Here is a 27032-nt window from a genome sequence, read left to right as displayed (position 1 = left end):
GGAAACGGGGAGGCTCAGGGTGGACAGGGGTACACAGCGTGAGAAAGGTGGATGCTCCAAGAGGAGGTGAGAGCATGTGTAGGTAGGAAAGTAATGGGATGATTAGGGATCAAGAGGAAACAGATGGAATTGCAAAGGGTTCTAAAATGAAGAAGCAGAAAGGGAAACGGCCCCAGTCCAGCATGGAGAGATCACATCGAGTGAGTGGTATCAGTGGAACTAGCTGTAGATCCAGAAAAGAGTTGTTGTGTTTGTATACCAATGCTAGAAGTATAAGAAACAAGGCGGATGAAATGGTTGCACTAATTGCGTCTGTGCAACCAGAGATTGTCGGAATAAGTGAGACATGGTTAGATGAGGACGACATCCTGACAGGAATAGAGATGGAAAGGTATGATGTGTTTCGGGAGGATAGAAGGGGTAAAAAGGGAGGGGGAGTGCTGTTGATGATAGAGAAAGAGTTATGTCCATACAAGGTAGAGATGCAAGAGGGAAATAGGGCCAGTGGTTTTGAGGCAGTATGGTGTGAGATAGAGGTGAATAGAATCAAATACTTGGTGTGATGTTGTTATAGACCTGGTAATGTGGATGGTGGTGATAGTGAAATGTATAGTCAAATAAGCCAAGCAAATAAGAAAAGGTTGATCATTATGGGTGATTTTAATTATGGCAATATAGACTGGAATGAAGAGATAGCAACTGGAAGTAAAGAAAATGAGTTTCTTGAGTTTTTGAGGGATAACTACCTCAGACAGTATGTAACAGAGGGCACACGAGGATTAAGGGTCTTGGATTTGGTCATCTCATCAGAGGATGTAATTATCAATGAGGTGTCAAATCATCCACCAGTTGGTGAACGTGACCATGAGGTGATTACCTGGGTGGTTGCCAGCAGTGCAAGGACCCCTGTGAAAAAAGGGTGTATGTGGAACTACAAGGGGGAGTGATTATGAAGAGCTCAGGAGACAGCTTGCAGGTGTAGCATGGAATGAGGAGTTAGCTGGAAAAGAGATCAATGCAGCTTGCGGGATTTTCAAAAACTACTTAGTAGATGCAATGTCTAAATGTATACCATGGGTGAGAAGGTTAAATAAGGTAGGTGTGAGATGGATGAATAAAGAGATTAAGCATGCAATACAGAGAAAAAGGGCATTGTGGAGGCAGCATAAGAGAAGTGGAAGTAACCAATTTCATGAGGTCTACAAAGACCAGGCAAGGAGGGTGACTTGGTTGGTGAGAGTAGCTAAAGAGAGGTATGAACAGCAGTTAGCTAATGAAGCCAAAAAGAATCCTAGGGAGTTCTTTCAATATGTAGCCAGCAAAAGAAAGAATGATTATGGAAGGATGACATTGATTGGAGGAAATGGTATAAAGACAGCTATTGCAGAATGTGTGGTGGAGATACTTAATGAGCAATTCATAAAGATCTTTCAATCTTGTGAATGTGACTTCATGGAGAGATTAAGGGCAGTTGATGATGGGGAGGAGAGACTGACTATAAGTGAGCAAGAGGTGTTTGGGGAGTTGAGTAAACTAGATGTTAATAAGGCTGTGGGACTTGATAATATATCACCGCGTATTCTGAAGGAATATGCCAGAGAGTTGACACCTGCCTTGACATAATTTTTTAATACTAGTCTTGCACTTGGTCAAGTCCCTAAAGAGTGGAAGGAGGACAAGATTGTGCCACTTCATAAAGGAGGTGATCGAACTCAAGCATCAAACTATAGGCCTATCTGTGTGTCAGGTGTTGTGGTTAAGTTGTTGGAGAAGCTTGTGAGAACTAGGATCCAGAGTTGGGCTGACAACAATGGTATAATCTTTGATGGACAGCATGGATTTACTAAAGGGAGGTCATGTTTTAGTAATCTACTTATTACAATAAAGTGACTGCTTCCTTGGACAGAGGAGAAGGATACACAGTAATATACTTGGATTTCGCAAAAGCTTTTGATAGAGTACCTCATGATAAGTTGACAGTCAAACTAGAGCAGATCGGGTTGGATATTAGATTAGTGCATTGGATTGGAGACTGGCTATCTCATAGGTATCAACAAGTTGTGTATGGGGGTGCAAGATCCAGGAAAAGGAAAGTCACTAGTGGAGTGCCTCAGGGGTCTGTTTTAGGGCCATTACTATTTAACTTGTATATTAATGATATTGGCGAAGATTTGGATGGAGATATTCAGTTGTTTGCAGATGATGCAAAGTTGGGACGAACCATAAAGAGTAGTGAAGATGTTGTGGCCTTGCAAGAAGACTTGAATAAATTGAGTGATTGGGCAAGCAAATGGGGATGTGAGTTCAATGTTGCAAAATGTAAGGTTTTAAAATTTGGAAAACAAAGATTTGATGCAGAATTTGATTTGGTGAGAATATATTGTTAGAAGTAGAGGAAATAAGAGATCTGGGGGTGATAGTGGATAAGAATCTAAAATTTAGGGGACACATTGCCAAAATTGTGAAGACAACACAAAGACTTCTGGGAATGATGCGGAGGACACTGACGTGTAGAAGTAGGGAGATTCTTGTTCCATTGTATAAGGCTTTGATTAGGTCACACATGGATTATTGTGCCCAGATTTGGTCACCTGGTTTTTTTTCAGAAGGATGAAGAGATGTTGAAAAGGGTCCAAAGGCGACTGACTAAGGTAGTTTCTGACCTCTGGAATGTCGAGTATGAGGAAAGATTGAAAAGATGTAATTTGCAGAGTCTAGTGGAGAGAAGGAAGAGGGGAGATATGATAGAGACCTACAAGTTGGTAAGGGGTTGTTATAAGATCAATGGTGGAGAAGTTCTACAGAGAATAGTGGGAGATCAGGGGAGAACCAGAGGTCATCCCTGGAAACTGTATAAAGAGGGTGTGAGTAGGGTAGTGAGAGGCAGATTTTTTTCGTGCAGAGTTGTGAGTGATTGGAATGCCTTGCCTGAGAGTGTGGTGTCTGCAAGGAGTTTGCATGTGTTTAAGACACAGTATGATGAGATGTGTGTGAGATAAAAGGTCCTCCTAGATGAGTCTTTGACTCCATGAGGTCTTGTTTAGTAATAATAGTAAAAAGAGGGAGTGAGAGAAAGGTGAAACACTGCAGGAACCAGGGATAGAGAGAGAGAGATGATAGGATGGGAGGTAAGGGGGAGAACAAGAAAAAGTGTCAGAAGAGAGTGAGGGAGGGGATGCCAGTGAGTAAGGAAGAAACAGTGGTAAGAGATGTGATGTATGGAGACTCGATCTGTGATGTGTAAGATACGTGTCCCAAAATTCATGCAAGAAGTAATTTTGATAGAAAACACAGGTTTTTAATTAAAAATTGTAATTTCTTATTGATTCATAAAGTATACAGTATAGGGTTATGCATGGAATAGCATATCGGGTAAATGGCTTCCACGGCTTTGCTGGGACATATGCACTCTTTTGTCGAAATTTTCCATGACCGTTTTGCATAAATGTGGCTGAATTTCGTTGATACAGTGCTCAATTTCCTCCTTCATGGTGTGGGTGGTTGTGGGCTTGTTGGCATAAACCTTAGACTTCATAAAACCCCAAAGAAAAAATCCAACGTTAAGTCACATGATCTGGGCGGCCAATTCTGATCACCAAAACGGGAAATTACACGACCAGGAAGTGACTCGTGCAGTAATTGAATTGTTTCTCGGGCTGTATGGCATGTGACACCGTCTTGTTGAAACCGCATGTCATCCACATCCATATCTTGCAATTTAGGCACAAAAAACTGGATTATCATGCCGCGATAGCTAGCACCATTAACTGTTATTGCCTTACCAGCCGCATTTTCAAAGAAGAATGGACCGATGATGCCTCCAGCCCAAAATCCGCACCAAACAGTGACACGTTGTGGATGCATTTGTTTCTCAACAATCACTCATGGATTTTCTGAACCCCAAATATGACAAATTTGTCGATTAACGAAGCCATCAAGATGAAAATGAGCCTCATCGCTGAAGATGATTTTGTTCGAAAAATAAGCATCCACTTGTTGTTGTTCCATAATCCATTCAACAAACTCTCTTCGCCGTGTGTGGTCAGTAGGCTTCAGTTCTTGAGTCAATTGAACTTTGTAAGCATAAAGATACAAATCTTTCATGAGAATACGCTGTAGAGAGCTTCTCGAAATGCCCAATTGAAGACCACGGTGCTGAATTGATGTTCCTGGACTCTCAGCAACACTCTCACGAACTGCTTCGATGTTTTCTGTTGAACGACTTGTTGAAGGACGGCCAGAGTGTATAAGATCACTAATTGATCCAGTTTCCTTGAATTTTTTAATTAATCTTTTCACAGTTGATGAAGTTAAATCACTATTCTGACCATATTTTGTACGAAAATTGCGAACTGTAGCTGCCAAACCTTCATTATTTTTAAAATATTGCTCAACAATGAAAATGCGTTGTTCTTTCATGTAGCGTTCCATTTTTAATAACCCTGAACTGTCAGCTGTCACACTGTCTTTTTTTTCTCGTTGGCAACACTTTACCGCACAAATGGTGCTAAATTTAAATCTTGCGTGAATTTCGGGACACTCTTTAGAATACCAGAGGAGTGTCTGCCTGGAGGAGCAGTAGATAATGTGACTATAGCAATTAAGTGAGGTAAAAAAGTGGACAAGATGGTTGTGATGATGATGGGCACAAATGACTTGAGGAGCAGTGTGAATTGGGGGACAAGAAATCTGAGGTTCATGCTTGAGGTTGTACAGAAGACAGATGGAAGATAGTGAATGTGTTGCCCAGATATGATAATGCAGAGCTGCAGAGAAGAGCATCAGTAATGAATAGTGTGATAGCCAGAATGTGTTGAAAGAGAGGCTTGGATTATGTGGATACATGAAGAGGGTATTTGAGAACAGAAAGGAATTGTAAGCGAGAGACTGCTCGTATTTGAACGAGAAAGGATATAGGCATCTGGAGAGAATGTTCTTCTCTGAACAAGTCTGAGTGTCAATGCAAGGAAACTAGAATTATCAAGGTGGATGACAGCAGGGGGGTGGCCTCTTGTGGGAATAGTCACTTGAGAGAAGGGGAAGTCTGGAGGGGATAATGATAGGTATAGAAACAATGACAGAGCCTTCATGATTCTTTCTACAAATGCCTATGAGTATCTGGAATAAAAGAGGTTAATTGTCAGGACTGATAACCTCAGCCTGCCCAAAGATTATTGGGATCACTGAAACATGGTTGACAGAAGATGATATACTGACAGGAATAGAAGTAGCAGGGTATAGCATTTTTTGGCAGGATAGGAAGGGCAAATGCAGTGATGGAGTACTGCTTATGATAAGTGATGAGTTATGTCATCTCAGATTGGAGGATTTGGATGGCATTGATGGTTTTAAGAGCATATGGTTTAGGTGGGCAGGACAGAATATTTAGTGAGGTGTTATATAAGCCAGAGAATGAAGAGCAGATGAGCTTGACGAATGCAAAAAGAATTATTGTTATGGAAGATTTTAACTACAGCAATATAAATTGGGAAGAAGAAACTGCATGTAGTAGTAGTAAGGGAATGAAATTTCTGGAATTCTTGAGGTAAGTTGTAGAAGGAACATGCAGTTCAAGAGGGGAAGGAGGAAGACGAGAGGAGGTCATCCCTGTAAGTTGCGAAAGGAAGTCATGACCAAGAGGGCATGGTGGGTGATTGAACCATGGAATGCGTTGTCTGATAGAATGGTGATGGTATGAACAGTGAATAAGTTAAAGGAGTGGTATGATAGGCTTTATGTTTTCTAGGGTGGGTCTACTATAATGAGTCTTGTGACTACATGGACATCCTGAATCATAATAATATGGTTAAGTACTAAGACTATCATTTCATCAAAAAAACATACAAGAAATTATTTTTATTTTAGTTATTATAGTATCTCTCTTACAAGTAGAAGAGCTAGCTAAAGTTTGTCCAAAGAAATTAATCTGAAGTTAACAACATGAGATAATACAGAGCTCTGTCTACTTTGTTATGATTTGACTGGTATCGTACTTCTTAAAGTATGCTATCTGAACAGAACATTTTTCAGTTACTGACTTCTAATTAGAAAAAAAAAATAAAGTATGCTTGTTGACTATTAATTCAGTAGCTAAAACTATAAATTCAGAATTCTTAAGTGTGAAGAGATCAGATACTTATTTTTTGAAGTTTTTATGTGCACAATACTATGCACTTTTATTTTGTAATACTGGGTTGTGCATTCCATACTTATTATAGTTCTATGGATAATAAAAGTGGATAATTAAAGAATGCACAACCCAGTATTTTGTAATTCTGGGTTGTGCATTCTTAACTTATTATGGTTCTGTGGATAATAAAAGTCGTAGGTTTTTCTTCTTCATTAAATAGTTTTGTTAACATTATGAGGGTGGTCTGAAAAGTTCTCAGCCTCGACCATAGATGGCAACACTATAGGCAAGATTTTTTTTTTTCTAAGTTGGTACATCTATCATAAGCATCCATGTGAAACTGGTCATTCTATTAAGTAATTTTATACAGCTGTCTGAAGCAAAAGTGTTGTCTGTATCCCTTGAAATGGATAAAATTGAATATTGTGTGGTTTTAAAATTCTTTGTAAAAGAAGGTTTAATGCCAAAAGAAATTCATTTGAAGTTCATAAAAGTTTATGGGCACTCTTCTCCTTCATTTTTAACAATTAAGAAATGGGCTGCTGAGTTTAAACGTGGCCGTACCAGCCTTGAAGATGATCCACGTGAAGGACGTCCAAAAAGTGTAACAACACCAGAAATCACTGATCAAGTGCACGATATGGTATTGGATGACCAGTGAGTTTAAGTGCATGAAATTGCTGAGACTATAGGCATTTCAAAAGAACGTGTAGAATATATTTTGCATGAAGAATTGGAAATGAAAAAGCTTTGCACAAGATGGGTGGCATGCTTGCTCACAGCAGATCAAAAACACACTTGCATAAAAATCTCTGAATAGTGCTTGGAGTGTTTAACAAGAATAAAACGGATTTTGTGCATTGATTTATTACTATGGATGAGACTTGGATTCACCATCACCCACCAGAATTCAAACAGCAGTCAAAAACAGTGGACAGAAGCCAGTTGTTTAGCACCAAAGAAGACAAAGTTGGTTCCATCAGCAGGAAAGGTCATGGCCAATCGGTGGTTTGGGATGCTAAAGGCATTTTGTTTATTAATTATCTTGAAAAGGGTAAAACAATAACCAGGGAATATTATTCTGATCTTTTAACCAGACACTAGATGAAAAAATTCATGAAAAAAGACCCGGTTTGCAGAAAAAAAAAAATCATCTTGCATCAGGACAATGCACCTGCTCACAAAGGTGTTTTGGCAATGGGAAAATTAAGGGATCTGCACTATGAATTGTTGGAACATCCACCCTATTCCCCCCAGATTTGGCTCCCTCTGACTTTTATCTCTTCCCAAAACTAAAACTCTTCCTCGCTAGTCAGCATTTTTCTTCGAATCAAGAGGTGATTCAAAATCAAAATACCCCTCTACAGCTGCAGCTGTAGAGGTTTATTTTGCAGATCTTACTGAGAACCACTACAGGGACAGGATAATGGTGCTGGAGCATTGCTGGAATAAATGTATTAGTCTTAAAGGAGAGTATGTTGAAAAATAAAAATAATTTTGAAATTGTAAATTCGTTGTTTCATTGTTAGGTCGAGAACTTTTCAGACCACCCTCGTATTTTAGGTATTTAAAATTTCCCTGCTAAATTAAATTAAGCAGTTTGTATTTGGTTTTTGCATCTTGATGCACAGGATTTTTTGCAATGCTGCTCTCAAGCCCATTATAAGTGCACCTACTAGCTGCTTTCAAAATCATGTGAAAAGCAACAAGCATATGGGGAGAGTTCCATAAAAACAAAGGCCAGTTAATCAAATTTACCTGTAATGAAATAGGAGCCAGTCACTTGAGAATTCTGTATCATAAAACAAACAAGAGTTGACTGTAGTGCAGGAGTATCAAACTCAATTGGACCGCAGGCTATTTGCTATAAAAGTATATCTCAAGTGGGCAGCAAAAAATTTTCGACTAAAAAAACCTTCACTAATTAGAATCGAAGGGAAAGAATGAGTATAAATAAATTGGAAACTTAGAAAGAAATTTTAAGAAATTTTATTTATTCTAAGTTATTACAAGACATATAAAACAATAGTATAATGATTATGACAACTAAAAAAAAATAAAGAATATTTTTATTATATTTATATTACGGGAATAAAAGGCGTTAGCTGAATTTTTTTTTATTAATATTTACAATAGATGCCATTTAAACCAAATTAAACTGAAATTAATTTTATTGTTGCTTTGCATCTGAGTTAGTGGGTGCACTCACACACATCTAAATAAACACTAGTTTTAATTAGATACTGTGTTTGCCGGTGCAACATATGGTTTTGCTTGAGTCTAAACAGCATGGTTAATGTGGGAGGAGACATATGATTCATTAGTTAGTGCCATGTTTATCCCAGTTGTCTCTAATTGCACTAAAGAAATACCGGTATATTACACAGACTGCAAATGTCTCAGTACTTTATTCATTGCACAATAAAACTACTTGTTTTCCTTTATTGTGCAATGAATAAAGTTTTATTGTGCAGTTAGGGAGGGCATGTTGTTTACTGCAGAGATCGAGTTATCGCCCCCAACTTGAAAGTGGTTAAACTTTATTTTCGTGTGCAATGTATATGCAAAACTTTAAAAAAATCTTTTTCGTAAAGTAAAATCAGGGGTGTAAGTGATACGCAAGTGCGAGTTATATTCGAGTAAATATGGTATTTCTGTTTTATTATAAAAAGCAACCATCCCCCCCTTTTTTTTTTTTTTTCATTTTCCTTGAAGCATTGTGGGCTGCAAGAAATTGCTTTCGGGGTTGCATGCAGCCTGTGGGCTGCCAGTTTTACACCTCTGCTGTAGTGCATAAAAATAATAAACTTTTCTTTATCTATCTCTATATTTAAATATCTGTCTCATGAAGATATAAGTTAATAGAATTCTAATTGAGCATGTCCAGAATTGTTATTACTATTTTTTCTAGTTGCCATGAACATTTAGTATGTTGTTAATCCATATATTAGATTAATAGCCACTGAAAAAACAAAAATATGAATTTTAGTACAAAACAGAACTTTGTATATTTATTTATTTGTTTCAAATATTAATCCCCTACATAGCATCGTTTTTGCCAGGTGAACAGCAAAAAGTCAGCTACTGTAACAAATCCTAAAAGACACCCCAACTCGTCACCACAGTTCAAGATCAGTACTATCAACATAAGAAGCCTGAATGGCAAAGAAATGGAGCTAGCTGAGGAATTGGATAAGTACCAGATCGACATAATAGGGGTGACTGAAACAAAAAAAGACAATCTGGTGAGATTTTTCTGAGCAATAAATACAAAATGTTATATTCGGCAGTGACAATCAGGATAAAGAAGGTGTAGCTATAGTATTGAACACAAAATACGAGGTTTATCTTCTTGAATGGCAAGAAATATCAAGTAGAGTGATGGGGAATTGGACAATGAGGCTTATTTGTGCGTATGATCCCACAGAAGGTTCTGCTAAGGTTAGAAGTGGAGGAATTTTTTCGAGGCTTCAGAGAAAGCAAGTGACACAATGAAAAAGGAGAAGTTGGTCCTTTTTGAGGATCTAAATAGCAGAGTAGGAAATGATTGTCAGACATACAAAAATATTTTGGGAATATTAGAAGAAAAGAACAAAGCTAATAATAATGGCAAATACCTGTTGAATTTCTGCTCGGGACAGGGACTGGTTATTACTAACACAATGTTCCAACATAAAAATGTGCACAGATTTACATGGAGAGAAGAGACAAGAAAAGGAAAAGTCTCATTGACTATGTTATTGTTGTTAGTGATGTTTTCCCACTGGTGCAGGACACTAGAGCCTACAGAGGATCTGAAATTGGAAGTGATCACCATTTAGTCTTGAGCAGGATAAAATTAAATTTCATACCGAAAATACTGAAGCAAATAAAAGTTGAGCAGCTCTCAGATGTAAACTGTAGACTAAAATACACAAACATGACTCAAGAAAAAATGAAAGAGTTTGAGAACCAAACCTTGGAGATTCAATGGCAAGCCTTGAAGAAAACATTGATTGATTCAGCCAGACAGGCATGTAGTGAGCTTGTCTGCAAGGATAGAAAAATCAAAACCCCATGGTGGACACATGAAGTTAAAGAGGCATATCAAAAGTTCCTGGCAAACAAGTCAGCTTTTGCTCTTAGAGAATACAGGGACAAATGTAAGAAAGTTAAACACTGTGTGAAACTAGCTAAACAAAAGTCATGGGAAAACTTTGTTATGAACACAGAAAATAAATATCAAGAAGGTGGCAAGATATTCAGTTTGTTGAAGAAGCTCAGAAATGGAGGGGAGAGAGAGTGCTGTAAATGGAATGTATATATTTTCCTTTAAAAGGTGAAATGAAAACTGGTGAAAAAGATATCCTTGATGTATGAAGTAATTACTTCGAAAAATTGCTAAATGAAACAAGCAGTGATGACAGCACAGACAGTGATTTTAAAAAAAAAAAAAAAAAAAAAAAAAACATTGACCATGAATACATATCCATACTTGAAGTAGAAAAAAGCCATCAAAAGCCTGAAATATGGAAAGGCAGTCAGAGTAGATGATATGTGACCAGAAATGCTCAAGTATGGAGATATAAAATCTGAGTGGCTGTACTACATAATTCAGAAGGCCAGGAAGGGACGAATTTCAGTTGATTGGAGTAGAGCTCTCATAGTACCCATATATAAAAAAAAGGGAAATAAAACTGAATGTGAGAATCACAGAGGTATTTCCTTACTGAATGTTCCTGGTAAGATTTTTTCAAGTATACTTGAGAAACAGTTCAGAAGGATTGTGGAAGGGGAGCAAGCTTGGTGAAGAACAAGCTGGATTCAGGCCAAATAGAGGCTGTCAGGATCAAATTTTCACGTTACGACAAATAGTTGAGAAATCTTGGGAACATAACAAAGATCTGTATTTAAGATTTGTAGATCTGGAAAAGGCGTATGACAGGGTGCCAAGAGAGAAACTGTTCAAAGTGCTACAGTTGTATGGTGTCAATGGAGCATTATATCAAGCAATACTTAGTCTTTATTTGAGTTGTAAGTCAGCAGTTGGAATTGAAGGAAGTACAGGAAGATGGTTTTTATGATAAATCTGGTGTCAGACAAGGATGTATGTTATCCCCTTTGTTATTTATTATCTATATGGATCACATTATGAAGAAAAGTGGTATCAAACCTGACATCAAAATTGAGATGTTAATCTCAGCTCTTTACTCTATGCAGATGATGTTATACTTCTAAATAAATCCACAAGAGTCTCTGACTAAATTGAATAACTCTTGTAATAGATTTGATATGAAGGTCAGCAATAACAAAACAAAGACAATGAAAAGAGGGAGAAGCATTGAAAATATGAACTACATTTTGAATGGAGAACCTATAGAACAAGTAAAACATTTCAGCTACTTAGGCACAATTTTTAGCGAAGATGGTAAATTAAATATGGAAATAGATAACAGAATTAACAAAGCTGGTATGGTAGGAAGTCAACTGAATAAGAGAGAAATTAGTGAAAACACTCAATTATCTGTATACAAGACAGTGTTCAAACCAATTTTAACTTATGGATTTGTGAGCTGGGTTAGAAATAAAACACTCGACCAAAGACTAGAGACCACAGATATGAGAGTCATGAGAAAGATTACAGAGGTGAACAGATGGCATCAGTGGCAATGTCATATTAAAAATGAGGATATTAGGAAAAAACTTAACATGGTTAGCATCCAGGAATGTGTTAGCAGAGCTAATCTCAGTTGGTATGGTCACTTAAACAGAACGGGAGAGGAAAAATTAGCAAAACAATTGTTATTATTATTATTATTACCCAAGACTCCATGGAGTCAAAGACATCTAGGAGGTCCTTTTTATCTCACATACACACGCACACAGAGCTCATCATACCTTGCTTTAAACACACTCAAATTCTCTGCAGACACCACACTCTCATGCAAATCATTCACAACTCTGCATAGAAAAAACCTATTCATTCCCCTACTCACACCCTTTTTATACAGTTTGCAGGGATGACCTCTGGTTCTCCCCTGATCTCCCACTACTTTCTGTAGAACCTCTCCAGCATTGATCCTATAACAACCCCATAATAACTTGTAGGTCTCTATCATATCTCCCCTCTTCCTCCTGTCCACCAGTCTCTGCAAATCTTCTCAATCTTTCCTCATACTTGACATTCCAGAGGTTAGAAACTACCTTAGTCAGTCACCTCTGGACCCTTTCCAACATCTCTTCATCCTTCTGTAAACCAGGTGACCAAATCTGGGCACAATAGTACATGTGTGGCCTAATCAAAGCCTTATACAATGGAACAAAAATCTTCATAATTCTATAAGTCAGTGTCTTCTGCATCATTCCCATAAGCCTTTGTGTTGTCTTCACAATTTTGGCTATGTGTCCCCTAAATTTCAGATCCTTATCCACTATCACTCCCTCCCCAGATCTCTTATTTCTTCCACCTCCAACAATATATCATCACCAAACATAAATCTGCATCCCATCTTTGTTTTCCAAATTTTAAAACCTTGCATTTTGCAACATTGAACTCACATCCCCATTCCCGTGTCCAATCACTCAATTTATTCAAGTCTTCTTGTAAGGCTACAACATCTTCTCCACTCTTCATGATTCATCCCAACTTTGCATCATCTGCAAACAACTGAATATCTCAATCCAAATCTTCACTAATATCATTAATATACAAGTTAAACAGTAATGGCCCTAAAATAGACCCCTGAGGCACACCACTCATGACTTTCCTTTTCCTGGATATCGCTCCTCCATACACAACTTGTTGATACCTAACAGATAGCCAGTCTCCAACCCCATCCGTTGCAGTTTGACTATTAACTTATCATGCGGTAATCTATCAAAATCCTTTGCGAAATCTAAGTATACTACTGTGTATCCTTCTCCTATGTCCAAGGAAGCAGTCACCTTATTGTAATATGTAAGTAGATTACTAAAACATGACCTCCCTTTAGCAAATCCATGCTGTCCATCAAAGATAATACTATTGTTGCTAACCCAATTTTGGATCCTAGTTCTCACAAGCTTCTCCAACAACTTAACCACAACACTTGACACACAGATAGGCCTATAGTTTGATGCTTGAATTCTATCAACTCCTTTATGAGGTGGCACAATCTTGCCCTCCTTCTACTCCTTAGGAACTTGACTCACAAGACTCGTATTTAAAAAAATATGCCAAGGCCGGTGTCAACTTCCTGGCACATTCCTTCAGAATACGTGGTGCTCTTCTTTGCCAGGTTGGCAAAAAAAGACCCAGAGGAAGATAGATATTGTTGGATTGCTACAGTAAAAAGTGCTTTAGAAGATAGAAATATAAGATCTGATAATGTTGAAATCTTGACAGGTAACAGATTGATTTGGAGGAAAATTGTAGATAGGAAGTTAGTAATGGTGTAAGTTGTTCACGTAGTGTCATATCCTGTACACCCTGTTGAAAGTTTATTTTTCATTTGGTTAGACTATAATACATTTAGTTCTCCTTGAACAGCTGCAAGTTGCTATCCTTTGTGAATGATCAAAAAACTGTTCTAGAGAAGAAAGTCAGAAAAAGGAAAGAAAAACGATTCATTATTATCTGTATTAGTGTTAAATACGATATATCTTAAAATTATTAATATAGTACACACAATAAAAATGTCTTATGCTTTATCATAATATGATTTTATTTGTTTTAAACTTTTTATCACAGCTGTTTTTCTTCTATGATAATTCCTATCTATAAAAAGTTAGCACATAAGTATTGTAAATTGACTAATGATTACATAATCAAAGAAACTTCTCTAGGGACGAATCATGGCCTTTCACTTCATATCTCCAGTAAGCAAAATGGTGGTCTCACCATTTTGCTTACAGGAAATAAACCACAGTGAAATAAACTTGCAATGAAATAAAATTACCTGACAAGTATTCATGCCAGTCGCATAGGAATACTATAGTATTGGGACAGCTGCCATAGGTAACAGTGATAAGATATTTTACAAGTTATCAAAACATGTCTCACTAGAAAAGACATGTAACTACAGATTTGCCAAGGGCACTAAAAACCTAGCTATGCTACTGATTCATACCACAGAGGGATTCAAACCTACAGCCTTGATTGCAAAACAGACAAGCTATCCACTCAGTCACTTAGGCTAGCAGTGGTAAGATGAATCAAAAATTTTCACTTTTCTTAACAAGGGTAACACCACCACTCCTTCCAGGACTTTTTCCTGTGCAGCAAAGTAGTTTAACTCAGTTTGGGATAATATATATCCCATCAGAATATTCTTGCTGATTTTTCTATCCTTAAAGGAAAATGAACTGTCATTATTTTTTAATAGTTCAAATAAAAAAAGAATAGTTTATCAGCATATGTAATTACCATGAGAAAGACAAATTTGAAAATGTGCATTATAGATTCTATCAAATTTCCTTAACATTTTATCTGTCACTAGTCTTCTCTCAGGATATTTTTGTACAAATATTATTATTATTGACATCATGATGGCCTCCATGTACTCAAGACTCAGTAACTTTATTTCACACTAATATCCTCAAAACTTAGATAACAATTCGTCATAAAAAAAAAAAATAAATAAAGAAAAACATGAACTTGGGATATTGAGTGAGCTAAGTAATACGAAATGAAACATTTAGCATGCGTAATAATTTTATATAAATGGTATTATGCTATATTTACATTTTATTATAGACTAAACTTGCATTATCTAAGAATAGAAACAGTTACTTATAGATTGACTTAGGTTGACTTTTCTGAGGGTTTTTCTGAAGTTTCCTGTAAATACATTGGGTGAATATAGTAGTATCTTGTAAATGCATTGGATAGAACTGGTCTCTTAAAGTTAGGCGTGTGTGTGTGTGAGAGAGGAGACGTCAGTTAAACAGTAGAATAATTGTTCATTCTCATCTTCCAGTATCATGTATTCTTAAACTATTTGTAAGTTGGCCCATGTTAATTATCCAACTGTCAAAATGCATAAAAGTAATGCCTTTAAATTGCATAATTTCTCTCTCTCTCTCTCTCTTTTATTATAGTACTGTTTGCTTAATGCTTAAAAGGTAATTTTCTTTTAATTTCATATATAGTATTTTTGTTAATATGCATTTTTCACTGAGCATGTAATTTTTCAGGCCTTTTATTTTCATTCAAAATTGATTCATGTCCAGTGGCTTCCAAACTGTCAGGTGAAGTTGGTGATGAAAGGTTTTCACAAGATAGGTGGGATGTAAGTACTAACCACAGTAATGAAAGTTGTGAAACAGACTCTGAAATAAAAAGTGAATGGTGTCGAGGACTTCCAGATATAAAAAGCTGTAGTCCTACCACACTGTACACCCAAGAGGAAGAAGAGGAGGAAGAAATCAAGGAAAATGATTTGGGATTGTCTGATGAATTTGTGAATGATAATGAAAATTCGGAGACTTCTCGAAATACCACATTGTACATTGGAAAAGGTTGTTCACAGTCTGATGATAATCTCCCTGAAATGAGTTTGCAAAATGGACTTCTTGGAAGAAATTTTAATTCTAGTGATGTTCAAGAACAACGATGCAACACTCTTCCTTGCTCAACTCGACGCTTCAGGGAACAACAAGAACCTTACTTGAACAATATCTCTAGCGATTTGTTTCCTGCACAACAAGGATCTTATGCTTTGCCTATTCCAATAGAGGTTCATCAAGTAACATTATTTAAGGATACAGTGTATGAGGACTTTGGGTTCAGTGTATCTGATGGTCTTTATCAAAGAGGAGTATATGTAAATCGTATCAGATCTGGTGGACCTGCTGATATAAGTGGTGTTCTCAGGCCATATGACAGAATATTGCAAGTAAGTAAAAAAATATTTACATTTATTTCTCAGAATATACAAAAGTTTCACATTTTCATTTTGAATGTTTATTAATTTTGATGCTTTAAAATTTTTTTTATCTTTCTACCTATTATCTTAGAACTGTTGTGTGTTTATTCTATATATAACTGAATTTCATTTACTCACTATAATATTGTTTAGCTGTTATCATTATTATTTCTGAAATGCATTAAGGCACCTTCATGAAGTCAGAGACTCAAGCAAGATAAGCCACATATCACTCATACTGCCTGTCATGCCTTCTCTTAAATTCATTCATGCTATATGTACTCACCACCTCTAAAGACAAGCCATTCCAATCATGCTCCACTCTGTGAGAAAAACATCTAGCTTTCGCCCCTTTCTTCATTACATTCATTTTCAACTTCTGTGAATCATGCCCTCTTGTTCTGTTCTTGTTCTTTCCTCACTGTTTATAACATGAAAATGTTTCTATACTGATATCCTGTATGGCCGTTTAAGATTATAGATCTCTATCATATTACTCTGCTTTCTCCTGATTACTGATGTCTGCAGCCCACAGATTCTCAGTCTGTCCTCATAATCCCAATGTCATCTTTAACACTCTTCTTGGAATCCTCTCTGTATCTGCATCACTTTGAAAACCAGAGACCAGATCTGCATACAATAGTCCAGATGTGAGGTAATTTACAAGTCTTGTACAGACACAAAAGTGTCTTCCTTGTCCTCATCACTATCAATATTTATTTCAGCATTGATATTATAATCTGAGCTGTTTAACAATCTTTGCCATATTGCCCAAATTCTTATCTATTAAAACTCCAAGATTTCTACTCTGACCAGCTTTTTCAAGTATTATCCCAGCAATATAATATGCCATTAGATATATCATTACACCATAATGCATCACTTTACATTTATTATTATTATATGGGTATCTCCATGGACTCATCGCGGGAGACCCAAACTATCAAAACAATATCTATCATACCTCTTCTTGAATTCATTTACACACAAAGCACTCACAACTAAGTCAGGCAATTCATTCCATTCATTCACCACTCTCCAAGCAAAAAATCTAGTTCTCACACCCTTGTTAACCACACTTTTCCTTAATTTCCAGGGATGATCACTTGTTCTTCCATCACTATCACACAGCTGAAATATTTCCCTTGCATCAATCTTATAAAAACCTTTAAGTAATTTAAATGTTTCTATTATATCTCCTCTTCTCTGCCTATCAACCAACCTCTGTAATCCACAAGCTCTCAATCTATCAATGTAGGAAGCATTTTTTACACCACTCACCAACTTAGTCACTCTCTTCTGAGCCCTCTCCACCAATTCCTCATCTCCAAGGAATCCAGGCGACCAGACTTGAGCACAGTAATCTAAATGTGGAAGTATCAACGCCTTATAAAGAGGAATAATAACCTCTTTATCTCTGGATGTTAGTGTGTTCTTCAATAACCAAGTAATCCTATGTGCAATCTTGGACACCTTAGCAATGTGGAACTAAGCAAATTTAGGAACTAAACTAACAGCCATTTTCACATGCCCACAATTCAGCTTATTCAAATCATTCTGCAAGTACCACATGCCAGTTATATTCCTGATTATCGTGCATATCTTTGGATATTCAACAAATAGCTGTTGTCTCCTGTTAATTCCTTCCTAATGTCATTCATGTAAAGATTAAACAACAGTGGACTAAGGACTGATCCCTCAGGTACAAAAGCTGTCGCTTTAAATCTTGCAAACTCAGATTCCCCATGCACCACTTTTTAATATCTATCAGTCAGCCAAACTCTTATCAAAGCCACACTGGGATGATGAGATAGCAACTGGCAGTAAAGAAAATGAGTTTCTTGAGATTTTGAGGGACAACTCAGACAATATGAAACAGAGACCACACGAGGATTGAGAGTCTTGTATTTGATCATCTCATCAGAGGATGTTATTATCAATTATGTCAAATCACCCTCCATTTGGTGAAAGTGACCATGAAGTGATTACCTGGGTGGTTGCCAGCAGTGTGAGGAATATGTGGAACCACAAGGCTAGTGATTATGAGACGGTCAGGAGACAGCTTGCAAGTGTAGCATGGAAGGAGGAATTGGCTGAAAAGGAGATCAGTGCTGTTTGGGTGATATTTATAAACTGTCTAGTAGCTGCAATGCCTAAGTGTATTTCAAGGTTCAGAAGATTAAACAAGATAGGTATGAAATGGATGAATGAAGATTAAACATGCAATACAGAAGAAAATGGCATTATAGAAGCAACATAAGAGGAGTGGTAATAATCAATTCCACGAGGAATACAAAAAACAGACAAAGAGGGTGACTTAGTTGTTAAGGGTAGCAAAAGTTAAGTATAAGCAGCAGTTAGCTAACGAAGCCAAAAAAATCCCAGGGAGTTATTTTGATATGTAGCCAGAAAAAAAAAAAAGCTTATGGAAGGATCACATTGATTGGAGAAAATGGTATAAGAACAACTGCCTGCAGAAGATATAGAGATGTTTACCGAGCAGCTCATAAAGGTCTTTCATTCTGGTGAATGTGACATCATGAAGAGTTTGAGAGCAGCTGATGATGAGGAGAGACACTGTGAGAAAGCGGTATATGAGAAACTGACCAAACTTGATGTTAATAATTGTTGGAGTTTTTCCACTTGTTATACTATAAATTAAAGATACCAAGAAATTATGTATTTCATTTACTCCTTTATCCAAGTGTAAGCAAACAAAGTTTGCACCTGAAATATAATCAGGACTAGGGCAACTCGTATATAGAAGCTAATGACTTCACATCACTTGCCTTAGTATCCCATAATACAAAACACATATCGTTACAGGTATGTATAATGCTATGCGTTATAGCAGGGATTCTCAACCTATGATACACGTACCACTGCCTTGCTGGTACATCTAATATCTTGAATTAAATATAGTGGTACGCCACTGGAAAAGTTGAGAACCCCTGCATTATGGGAAGGGATCACTACCCAAATCAATTTCGACCTTTATCGAGGTCTCATCAGTAGGAGCCAGAACCAGAGGTGATACTAAGGTTGAAGCGGTGCCGAAGTCATATTTTTATATATGAGTATCCAAAAGGTCACACCTTATTATTAAAATACTCTGGATTAGAGATAGCTGTTGGAAGTTTTTTCACTTGGTGAGACTATAAATTATATATTTCGTTTTAATCCTTTATCCAAGTGTAAGCAAACAACGTTTGTGCCTGAAGTACTTTCAGGACTGGGGCAACTCGTGGCAAAGGTGGACTGACTTCACATCACTTGTCTTAGTATCCTATAATGCAAAGCACATCTCCTTGCAAACATGTATAATGCTATGCATTATGGGAAGGGTCACCACCCAGACCGGTTTTGACCTTTATTCAGGTCTCTTCAGTGTAATATAAAGGTTGAAAAAGTTCACCTGAAATACAATCAGGGCTAGGGCAACTCATATATAGAAGCTAATGACTTCATTAGCTTCTAATGGGTTCTAGGAAAATTCGCCTGTAAACATTTTCGCTGTAAGACATTTTCCATTAATTTTTGTAAATAATCAATGGATGATAAAGGGTATTATAAAATCATTAAAAAGGCAAATCTTTATTAAGGGGAATGTCATTGAAACATAACATAATGAAATCATTTAAAAATTTTTCAAATTAAAAGAGATGCTGCATAAATAATTAACATTTTGTTACCAATCTTCAATTCAATAAATCCATCAGTAACATCGCTCATTAGAAGAAATGCTAATGCTGTGAAGCATTTAATTTTCGTGTTGTTTAAGCATCTGTTTGATAGCGTAACTTCAAACCAATAGCAACAATTTTGCGATAAAGATTTTGTGCTATATAAAATAAACAACCTGTTATAGTTGTTGATGTAAATATGTTAGAAAGAGCATTGATAGTTGCTTTCTTGAGGTCAACCATTAATGTTTCCGGATCTAACGATGAACATAAGCCCTTTAAGGCATTGAATAATCTGCTGTAAGTTAATTCTGATTTGCCAGTAAGCAAAGCAAAAAGCAGAGACCTGTTAGGGGTCTCATGCCAGTCCCAAGTCTCGATAAAGGAGGAGGGTCGGTCAGATGAGTGTCGATGTTCTGACCGTGAAGAGAAAACATGATTGTAATCTGTCTATATGATCAACGGCTACAATACACCAGCTTGGACATCATCTGGATCAACAAGGTCTGCGATACCAATCGAGTGATTCTGTATCATGCTTGTTACCTGATGGTGATATCTGCTTCAATTCTTTAGTCAGTTTCCCAACGCTATCTAAAGCTAGTTTTTTTTTTTTTTTTTTTCATATAAGTCACAACAGTATCTTGTCCATCGCTGTACAATTTTATCTTTATTAATCAATACTTTGCCTCTTTTGTCTTTAAATGTGGTCTGTTTTGGTTGCCACCTTCTATTAATGGTTCTAATAATTTTGTACACCTCCCTAGTTTTATGTTCTCCATAGTGCTGTTCCATATTATTGCATTGGGCTTCTAACCATTTCATCTTATCCATTATGACTGCTTTTTTTCATCTCATTACACTTTCTTCTATATTGCTCTTCTATTTGTTCTGATGTATCCCTTCTTATCTTCAACATTCTTTTCTCCTGTACTAACTTCAGTGTTTCTTGTCTAATCCATTTCTTCTTGATCTTCTCTTCTTCTTGTACTGTTTCTTCTATCACCTTCATTACTCCTTTCACCCTTAGATTCGAATTTCTTTTTTTGTCCACATTTTAAAGTTTCTCCTCTAACACTGTTCTGTACCTTCTTCCTATTTCTGTTTCACCTATTCTTGCTGTATCTCTTCGTTTCTGATGATGATGGGGGTTTATATTTTCTTTTTAATTTCAACGTGATGTTTGCAATCACTAAACTATGATCAGAGTCTATATCCGTTCCTTGAAAAGTTCGACACTGCTGTACTGATGTTATCCACCTACTTTTAATCATAATCATATCAATCATGTTCTTGGTTTTCCCATCATTTGATTGCGACGTCCATTTTCTGCACTCCCTTTGCTGGAATCTTGTGTTACAGATCATAATTTCATAATCAACAGCAAATTCTGACATTTTTTCACCTTGTTCATTCCTTTCTCAGAAACCATATTTTCCCATGACTCTTTCCTAATGATTATTATGTATTCTGACTTTGGCATTCCAATCTCCTTAAATAATTAGTACATCTTGCTTTGGTATTGTCTCTGTCAGATCTTTGTAAAATAAGTCAATATCCTCATCTGTGCTGTCAGATGTGGGTGCATATATCTGAACTATTGCTATATTCAATAGTTTTGCTTGAAATCTTGCTGCTATGATTCATTCATTGACCAGTTTGTAGCCTAACAGTGCCTCCCTAGCTCTTTTGTTAAGAAGGAAGCCAACTTCATGCTTGGTGTCATGCCCTGACCACATGACTTCGCATCCATTTATCTGTCCTGATGATGTTCATTGCATCTCAGCCAGTCCTAGTATATCACATCGATATCTCTTCATTTCCTCGCGAAGTAATTCTAGTTTTCCTGACATCCAAAGTGTTTGTACATTCCCTGTTCCTACTGATAATAGTTCTGTTAGTTTCTGTTTCCTTTTGGTATCCTGATCCAACCCCAATCTCTCGATTGGTATCGCGGACCATGTTCATCTGGGTGATGTCTGAGCCCACATGTTGTAGCTGTTGATCATATAGACATCAGATAACAATCATGTTTTTTCTTTATGATCAGAGCATCGACACTCATCTGACTGACCCTCCTCCTTTATACAGGCTTGGGACTGGCATGAGACCACTAAGGATTCCATGGTGGATTTTTGCTTTGCTTCCTGGCAAATCAGAATTAACTTACAGCAGATTATTCAGTGCCTTAAAGGGCTTATGTTCATCATTAGATCCTGAAACATTAATGGTTGACTTCGAGAAAGCAACTATTAATGCTTTTTCTAACATATTTACGTCAACAACTATAACAGGTTATTTATTTCATATGGCACAAAATCTTTATTGCAAAATTATTGCTACTGGTTTAAAGTTACGCTATCAAACAGATGCTGAAATAACACGAAAATTAAATGCTTCACAGCATTAGCATTTCTTCCAATGAGCAATGTCACTGATGGATTTGTTGAATTGACGATCTGCAGTAAAGAGTTAATTAATTATTTATGCAGCATCTCTTTTAATTTATACAATTTTTAAATGATTTTCATTATGTTATGTTTCACTGACATTCCCATTGGAACTAGGTCAAGTTCCAAAGGAGTGGAAAGAAGGCAAGATTGTGCCACTTTATAAGGGAGGTGACAGAACTCAAGCATCAAATTATAGGTCTCTCTGTGTGTCAGTTGTTGTGGTTAAACTGTTGGAGAAGCTTGCGAGAACCAGGATCCAGAATTGAGTTGGCAACAATAGTATTATCTTTGATGGACAGCATGGATTTGCTAAAGGGAGGTCATGTTTTAGTAATCTACTTACTCGTTACAATAAGGTGATGGCTTCATTGGACAGAGGAGATTTCCACACAGTAGTATACTTAAATTTTCCAAAGGCTTTTGATTACTGCATAATAAGTTATAGGCACACTAGAGTATTTGGAATTGGATGTTAGACTAGTGCACTGGATCGGAAGTTGGCTATCTGATAGGTATCAGCAAGTTGCGTGTGGGGAAGCAACAACCCCGAAGATGAAAATCACTAGTGGTGTGCCTCAGGGGCACATCACTAGTTTTATGACCTATGTGTTAATAATATTGGAGAAGATTTTGATGGGGATATTCAGTTGTTTGCAGATGATGCAAAGTTGGGACGAACTATGAGGAGTAGAGCAGATCTTTTATCCTTACAAGAAGAATTGAATAGATTGAGTAAATGGGCACAGGAGTGGGGATGCTAGTTTAATGTTGCAAAATGTATGATTTTAAAGTTTGCGAAACAATGATGGGATGTAGAAAATACGATTGGTGGGGATATATTGTTGGACGTAGAGGAAATAAGAAATCTTGGGGTGATGGTGCATAAGGATATAAAATTTAGAGGACACATTTTCAAAATTGCAAGGACAACACAACAAATTCTGAAATGATGTGGAGGACACTGACTTGTAGAAGTAAGGAGATTCTTGTTCCATCATATGAGGCTCTGATTAGACCACATATGGACTACTGTGCACAGATTTGGTCACCTGGTTTGCAAAAGGATGAAGACATGTTGGAAAATGTTCAGAGGCGACCGACTAAGGTAGCTTCTGATCTCTAGAATGTTGAATATGAGGGAAAGGTCGAAAAGATGCAGTTTACGGAGACTAGTGAATAGGAGGAAGAAGGATGATATGAGATAGATGTACAAGTTGATAAGGGATTGTTATGGGATCAATGTTGAAGAGGTTTCACAGAAAATAGTGGGCGATCAAGGGAGAACCAGAGGTCATCTCTGGAAGCTGTATTAGGTGGGTGTGAATAAGGGAGTGAGATGCAGGTTTTTTGCATGCAGTTGTTAAGTGATTGGAATGCCTTGCCTGAGAGTGTGGTGTCTGAAGAGAATTTGAATATGGTTAAGGTGCATATGATAGATAGTGCATATGATAAGGTGACCTGTGTGTGTATGACAAAGGGACCTCCTAGATATGTCTTTGACTCCATGGGAGTCTTAGGGTAGTAATAATAATAATAATAGTTTAATCAAACTTGCGTAACATACATCCTTCTGTGCTGCATTCTGTGAAAGCTTTAACATAGTCCAAAAGTATCATGGCGTGTCCATTCCCCCCTTGTCTAATGTAGCCGTAATATTGTTATAAAATGTGAGCAAGTTACTGAAACATGACCTTGCATTAGTGTAAACATGCTGTTTATTGTAAAGTATATAAATTCTCTGTCAACTCATTTCTGCATGCAATCTCTTACCATCTTTTCCAAAATCTTTATCACCATTCTAGAGATCAGTAGTTATACATATCAGCCTTTGCACAACTTTTATGCAAGGGATTATCATGCATTCTTCACACTCTTGTGTAATCTTCCCTGTTCTGAGACTCAAATTATACAGCCAGATTAAAAGGCACAGCTAGTTCAGCTGAACACACTTTTAGCATCCGTGCCGATCCATCAGCCCCCATTACCAAATTCTTATTCACTTTATGCAAGAGCTCTGTATCCTCCTCACACACACCTGAGTTTCTACATCCAGTGGAGAAGTAGTATTGAGTCCATCCAATGTTGTATATAACAGGTTGGTAGCATTTTAGCCCAATAGGCACTATTTAGTTGAACAATCTCTACTGCATCTGCCATCTACATACTACCTGCATTCAGGACTTTCACATTCATTCTTTCTTTTACTTGCAACATAATAATAAACTTCTTTTGTATTGTTTTTAGCTTGCAGAAACAGTTTTTTGTACTCAGACTTATTTTTCTGTACAATATAAATCATTGAGTAGGTCAGTGTAGAAGACAAAGTAAACAGTGTTGATTTCTCAAAAATGGTACGGTGCCAGGAATGTATGTGTGGGAAGATATTGCACATATTTATGTAGAGAGGCTGAATAAGAAAAGAATGAGAAAATGTGATATTCTGATGGACCATGAGGTCTGCTTAAATATGAGTAGGGGGAACATAGCATTGTAACTGACATGGCAGTGCATATGTTCAGATAGTGTGTGGAAGTGGTAGCGAGGGAAAAATTTTGATTGATAATAAAGCGGGTGATAATAACTTAAAAAAAAATAGTGAAATTAAGGATAAAGTGAGCAATAATGATGTTGAAAAACAGAGTGCAATTAACAGTGAGGTGGCGAGTGGGGTTGATGGTGTCTCTCTCACACACACACACACACACGTCTAAAATAGCAAGAGTGAATGATAGTGAAAAAAGAACACAAGATTTGAAAGCTGAGTTGGTGAAAATGAGGCAAATGAGGAGTAAAATGAAGAAAATTGGAGATAATGTATGGAAGAGTGAAGAAGACAAAAACAAATGATTTTGGTGTGAAAAAGATAATGAAAGACTTATGGGTGATGTTGTATGGCAATTTGATTATTAGAGGTGTAGTAAATGGAGAAGATGCACAAGGTTTGTTTTCTTGGAGGTAAAATTAATAGAGTGTATTGAGACATTGGATATGAGGAGTAAGTGAGCAAAGGAGTTGGTAGTGGTGTGGTTGTAGGCACAAATGACTTGACTGGGAACAAAGAGAATGTAAGATAGAATATCAGGAGGTTGTTGAGAAGGATAAAAGATAATAGTTTGATAGGAAAGGTAGTCAGTGTGTTGCCCAGGTATGACAATGATAAGATGAGGTGGAGAGCAAGAATTATGAATGATATGTTAGCAGAAATGTGGGAAGAGAAAGGGAGTGCAGTTTGTTAATGTGTGAAATGAGTTTGAAGGAAGAATTGAACTGTATAAGAGTGATGGACTGCATTTGAATAGTTTGGGTGCGAGTCATTTGAAAGGCCTGCTGCTGCTGGAAAGGAGAGTAATGAATGCGGAGAATGAATCTGAACAAGTAAGAAGCGATGTGAAAGAGCAAGAGAGTAAAGAAGGAGAGAGAGTGTGGTGCTTATTTGAAAGGCCTGCTGCTGCTGCTGGAAAGGAGAGTAATGAATGCGGAGAATGAATCTGAACAAGTAAGAAGCGATGTGAAAGAGCAAGAGAGTAAAGAAGGAGAGAGAGTGGTGCTTATGAATGGAGAAGTGGGTAGCATGTAGAGAATGATAGAACAAGTGTGCAAAACAAACAGGGAAATAGAGAGACTGAGGGTGGACAGGGAAACACAGCATGAGATGGTTGAATGTGCTCTAAGAGGATGTGAATGCATTTGTAGACATAAATGATGACCTGGCATGTAGGGAAACCAGTTGGATTGAAGAAGGTTCTGAGATGAGTAAGGAGAAAAAGAAATGGCTTGAGGAAAGTATGTAGGTCACATCTAATAAGTGGTATCAGTGAAACTTGTTATGGATCCAGAAATTAATTATCTTTGTATAAGAACGCTAGAAGTATCAGAAACAAGGGAAATGAAAGGGTTGCATTGATTGAGTTGGTTTACCCCAAAACTCTTGGAATAAGTGAGACATCCCCCACAGGAATAGAGATGGAAGTGTATAATGTATTTCGTGAAGATAAAAAGGAAGGTGGAGTACTATTAATGATAGAAAAAGAATTATGTCCATACAAGGTAGAGATGGAAGGGAGAAATAGTGGTTTGAGGCAGTATGGTGTGAGACAGAGGTGAATAGAATGAAGTACTTCAGTGGATGTTGCTATAGACCTAGTAATGTGGAGGATAGTCACTAGGAAATGTATAAGCAAATGGGAAAAGGATGATCATTATTGATGATTTTAATTACAGCAATATAGATTGGGTCGATGAGATAGCAACCGGAAGTAAAGAAAATTAGTTTCTTGAATTTTTGAGAGACAACTACCTTGGGTAGTATGCTAGTTGACTTTGCATTAGGAACACCCACCTAATAAAACGTTGGTCCACTTCTGTGTGCAATCATGGCTCGCAGACTCCTAGGAACAGATTTCACAAGGTGTCAAACATCCTGCATGCGTAACTCGACTCATGTCCACTGCAGCAACTCTATCACTTCACGCTCATTCCATGGCAGAGAATGAGCAGTTCTCACACTCAGTTCTAGTATATCTCACACATGTTCAATTGGGTTACAGTCAGGGGAGTTTGGGGATCAAGGCAATGTAGCGAATTCATTGTCATGTTCCTCCACCCACTCATTGGTTGTACAAGCCTGATAACAAGGTGCTTTGTCCTGTTGAAAGATGGCACTGTGATCTGGGTAGACCTCCTGCAGATATGGATGGAGATGGTCAGTTAACAGGCCCCTGTAGCGTTCACCATTCAGTGTTTGTGGGATGATAACCAATGGAATTTGAGTGTGTTGCCAGAAAAAAAGCCCTATCCCCTGTTTGCACAGGGGAATAGAGCTTATGGGGCATGCTGTTTATGGTGCAGCCGGAAATGGACTCATCACTCCAAATGACCTTTT

At 37.2% G+C, this 27032-nt stretch overlaps 1 protein-coding gene across 1 annotated transcript in view; it reads left to right on the top strand.

Moving 5' to 3' along the window:
- Positions 1–27032, top strand: part of LOC150110118 (glutamate receptor-interacting protein 1-like) — a 311102-nt gene that overhangs the window by 267051 nt on the left and 17019 nt on the right. The window contains exon 18 of the mRNA XM_090397962.1: positions 15284–15984. Coding sequence (XP_090254088.1) covers positions 15284–15984 — 701 coding nt within the window. The remainder of the gene's footprint in view (positions 1–15283; positions 15985–27032) is intronic.

Source organism: Typopeltis vanoorti, chromosome 1 (assembly GCF_054136105.1).
Source record: "Typopeltis vanoorti isolate ZY-2024b chromosome 1, IOZ_Tvanoo_1.0, whole genome shotgun sequence".
In the NCBI taxonomy this organism is placed as follows: Eukaryota; Metazoa; Arthropoda; class Arachnida; order Uropygi; family Thelyphonidae; genus Typopeltis; species Typopeltis vanoorti.
Note: the sequence above shows the minus strand (reverse complement) of the source record. Positions and strands in the feature narration are given on the sequence as shown.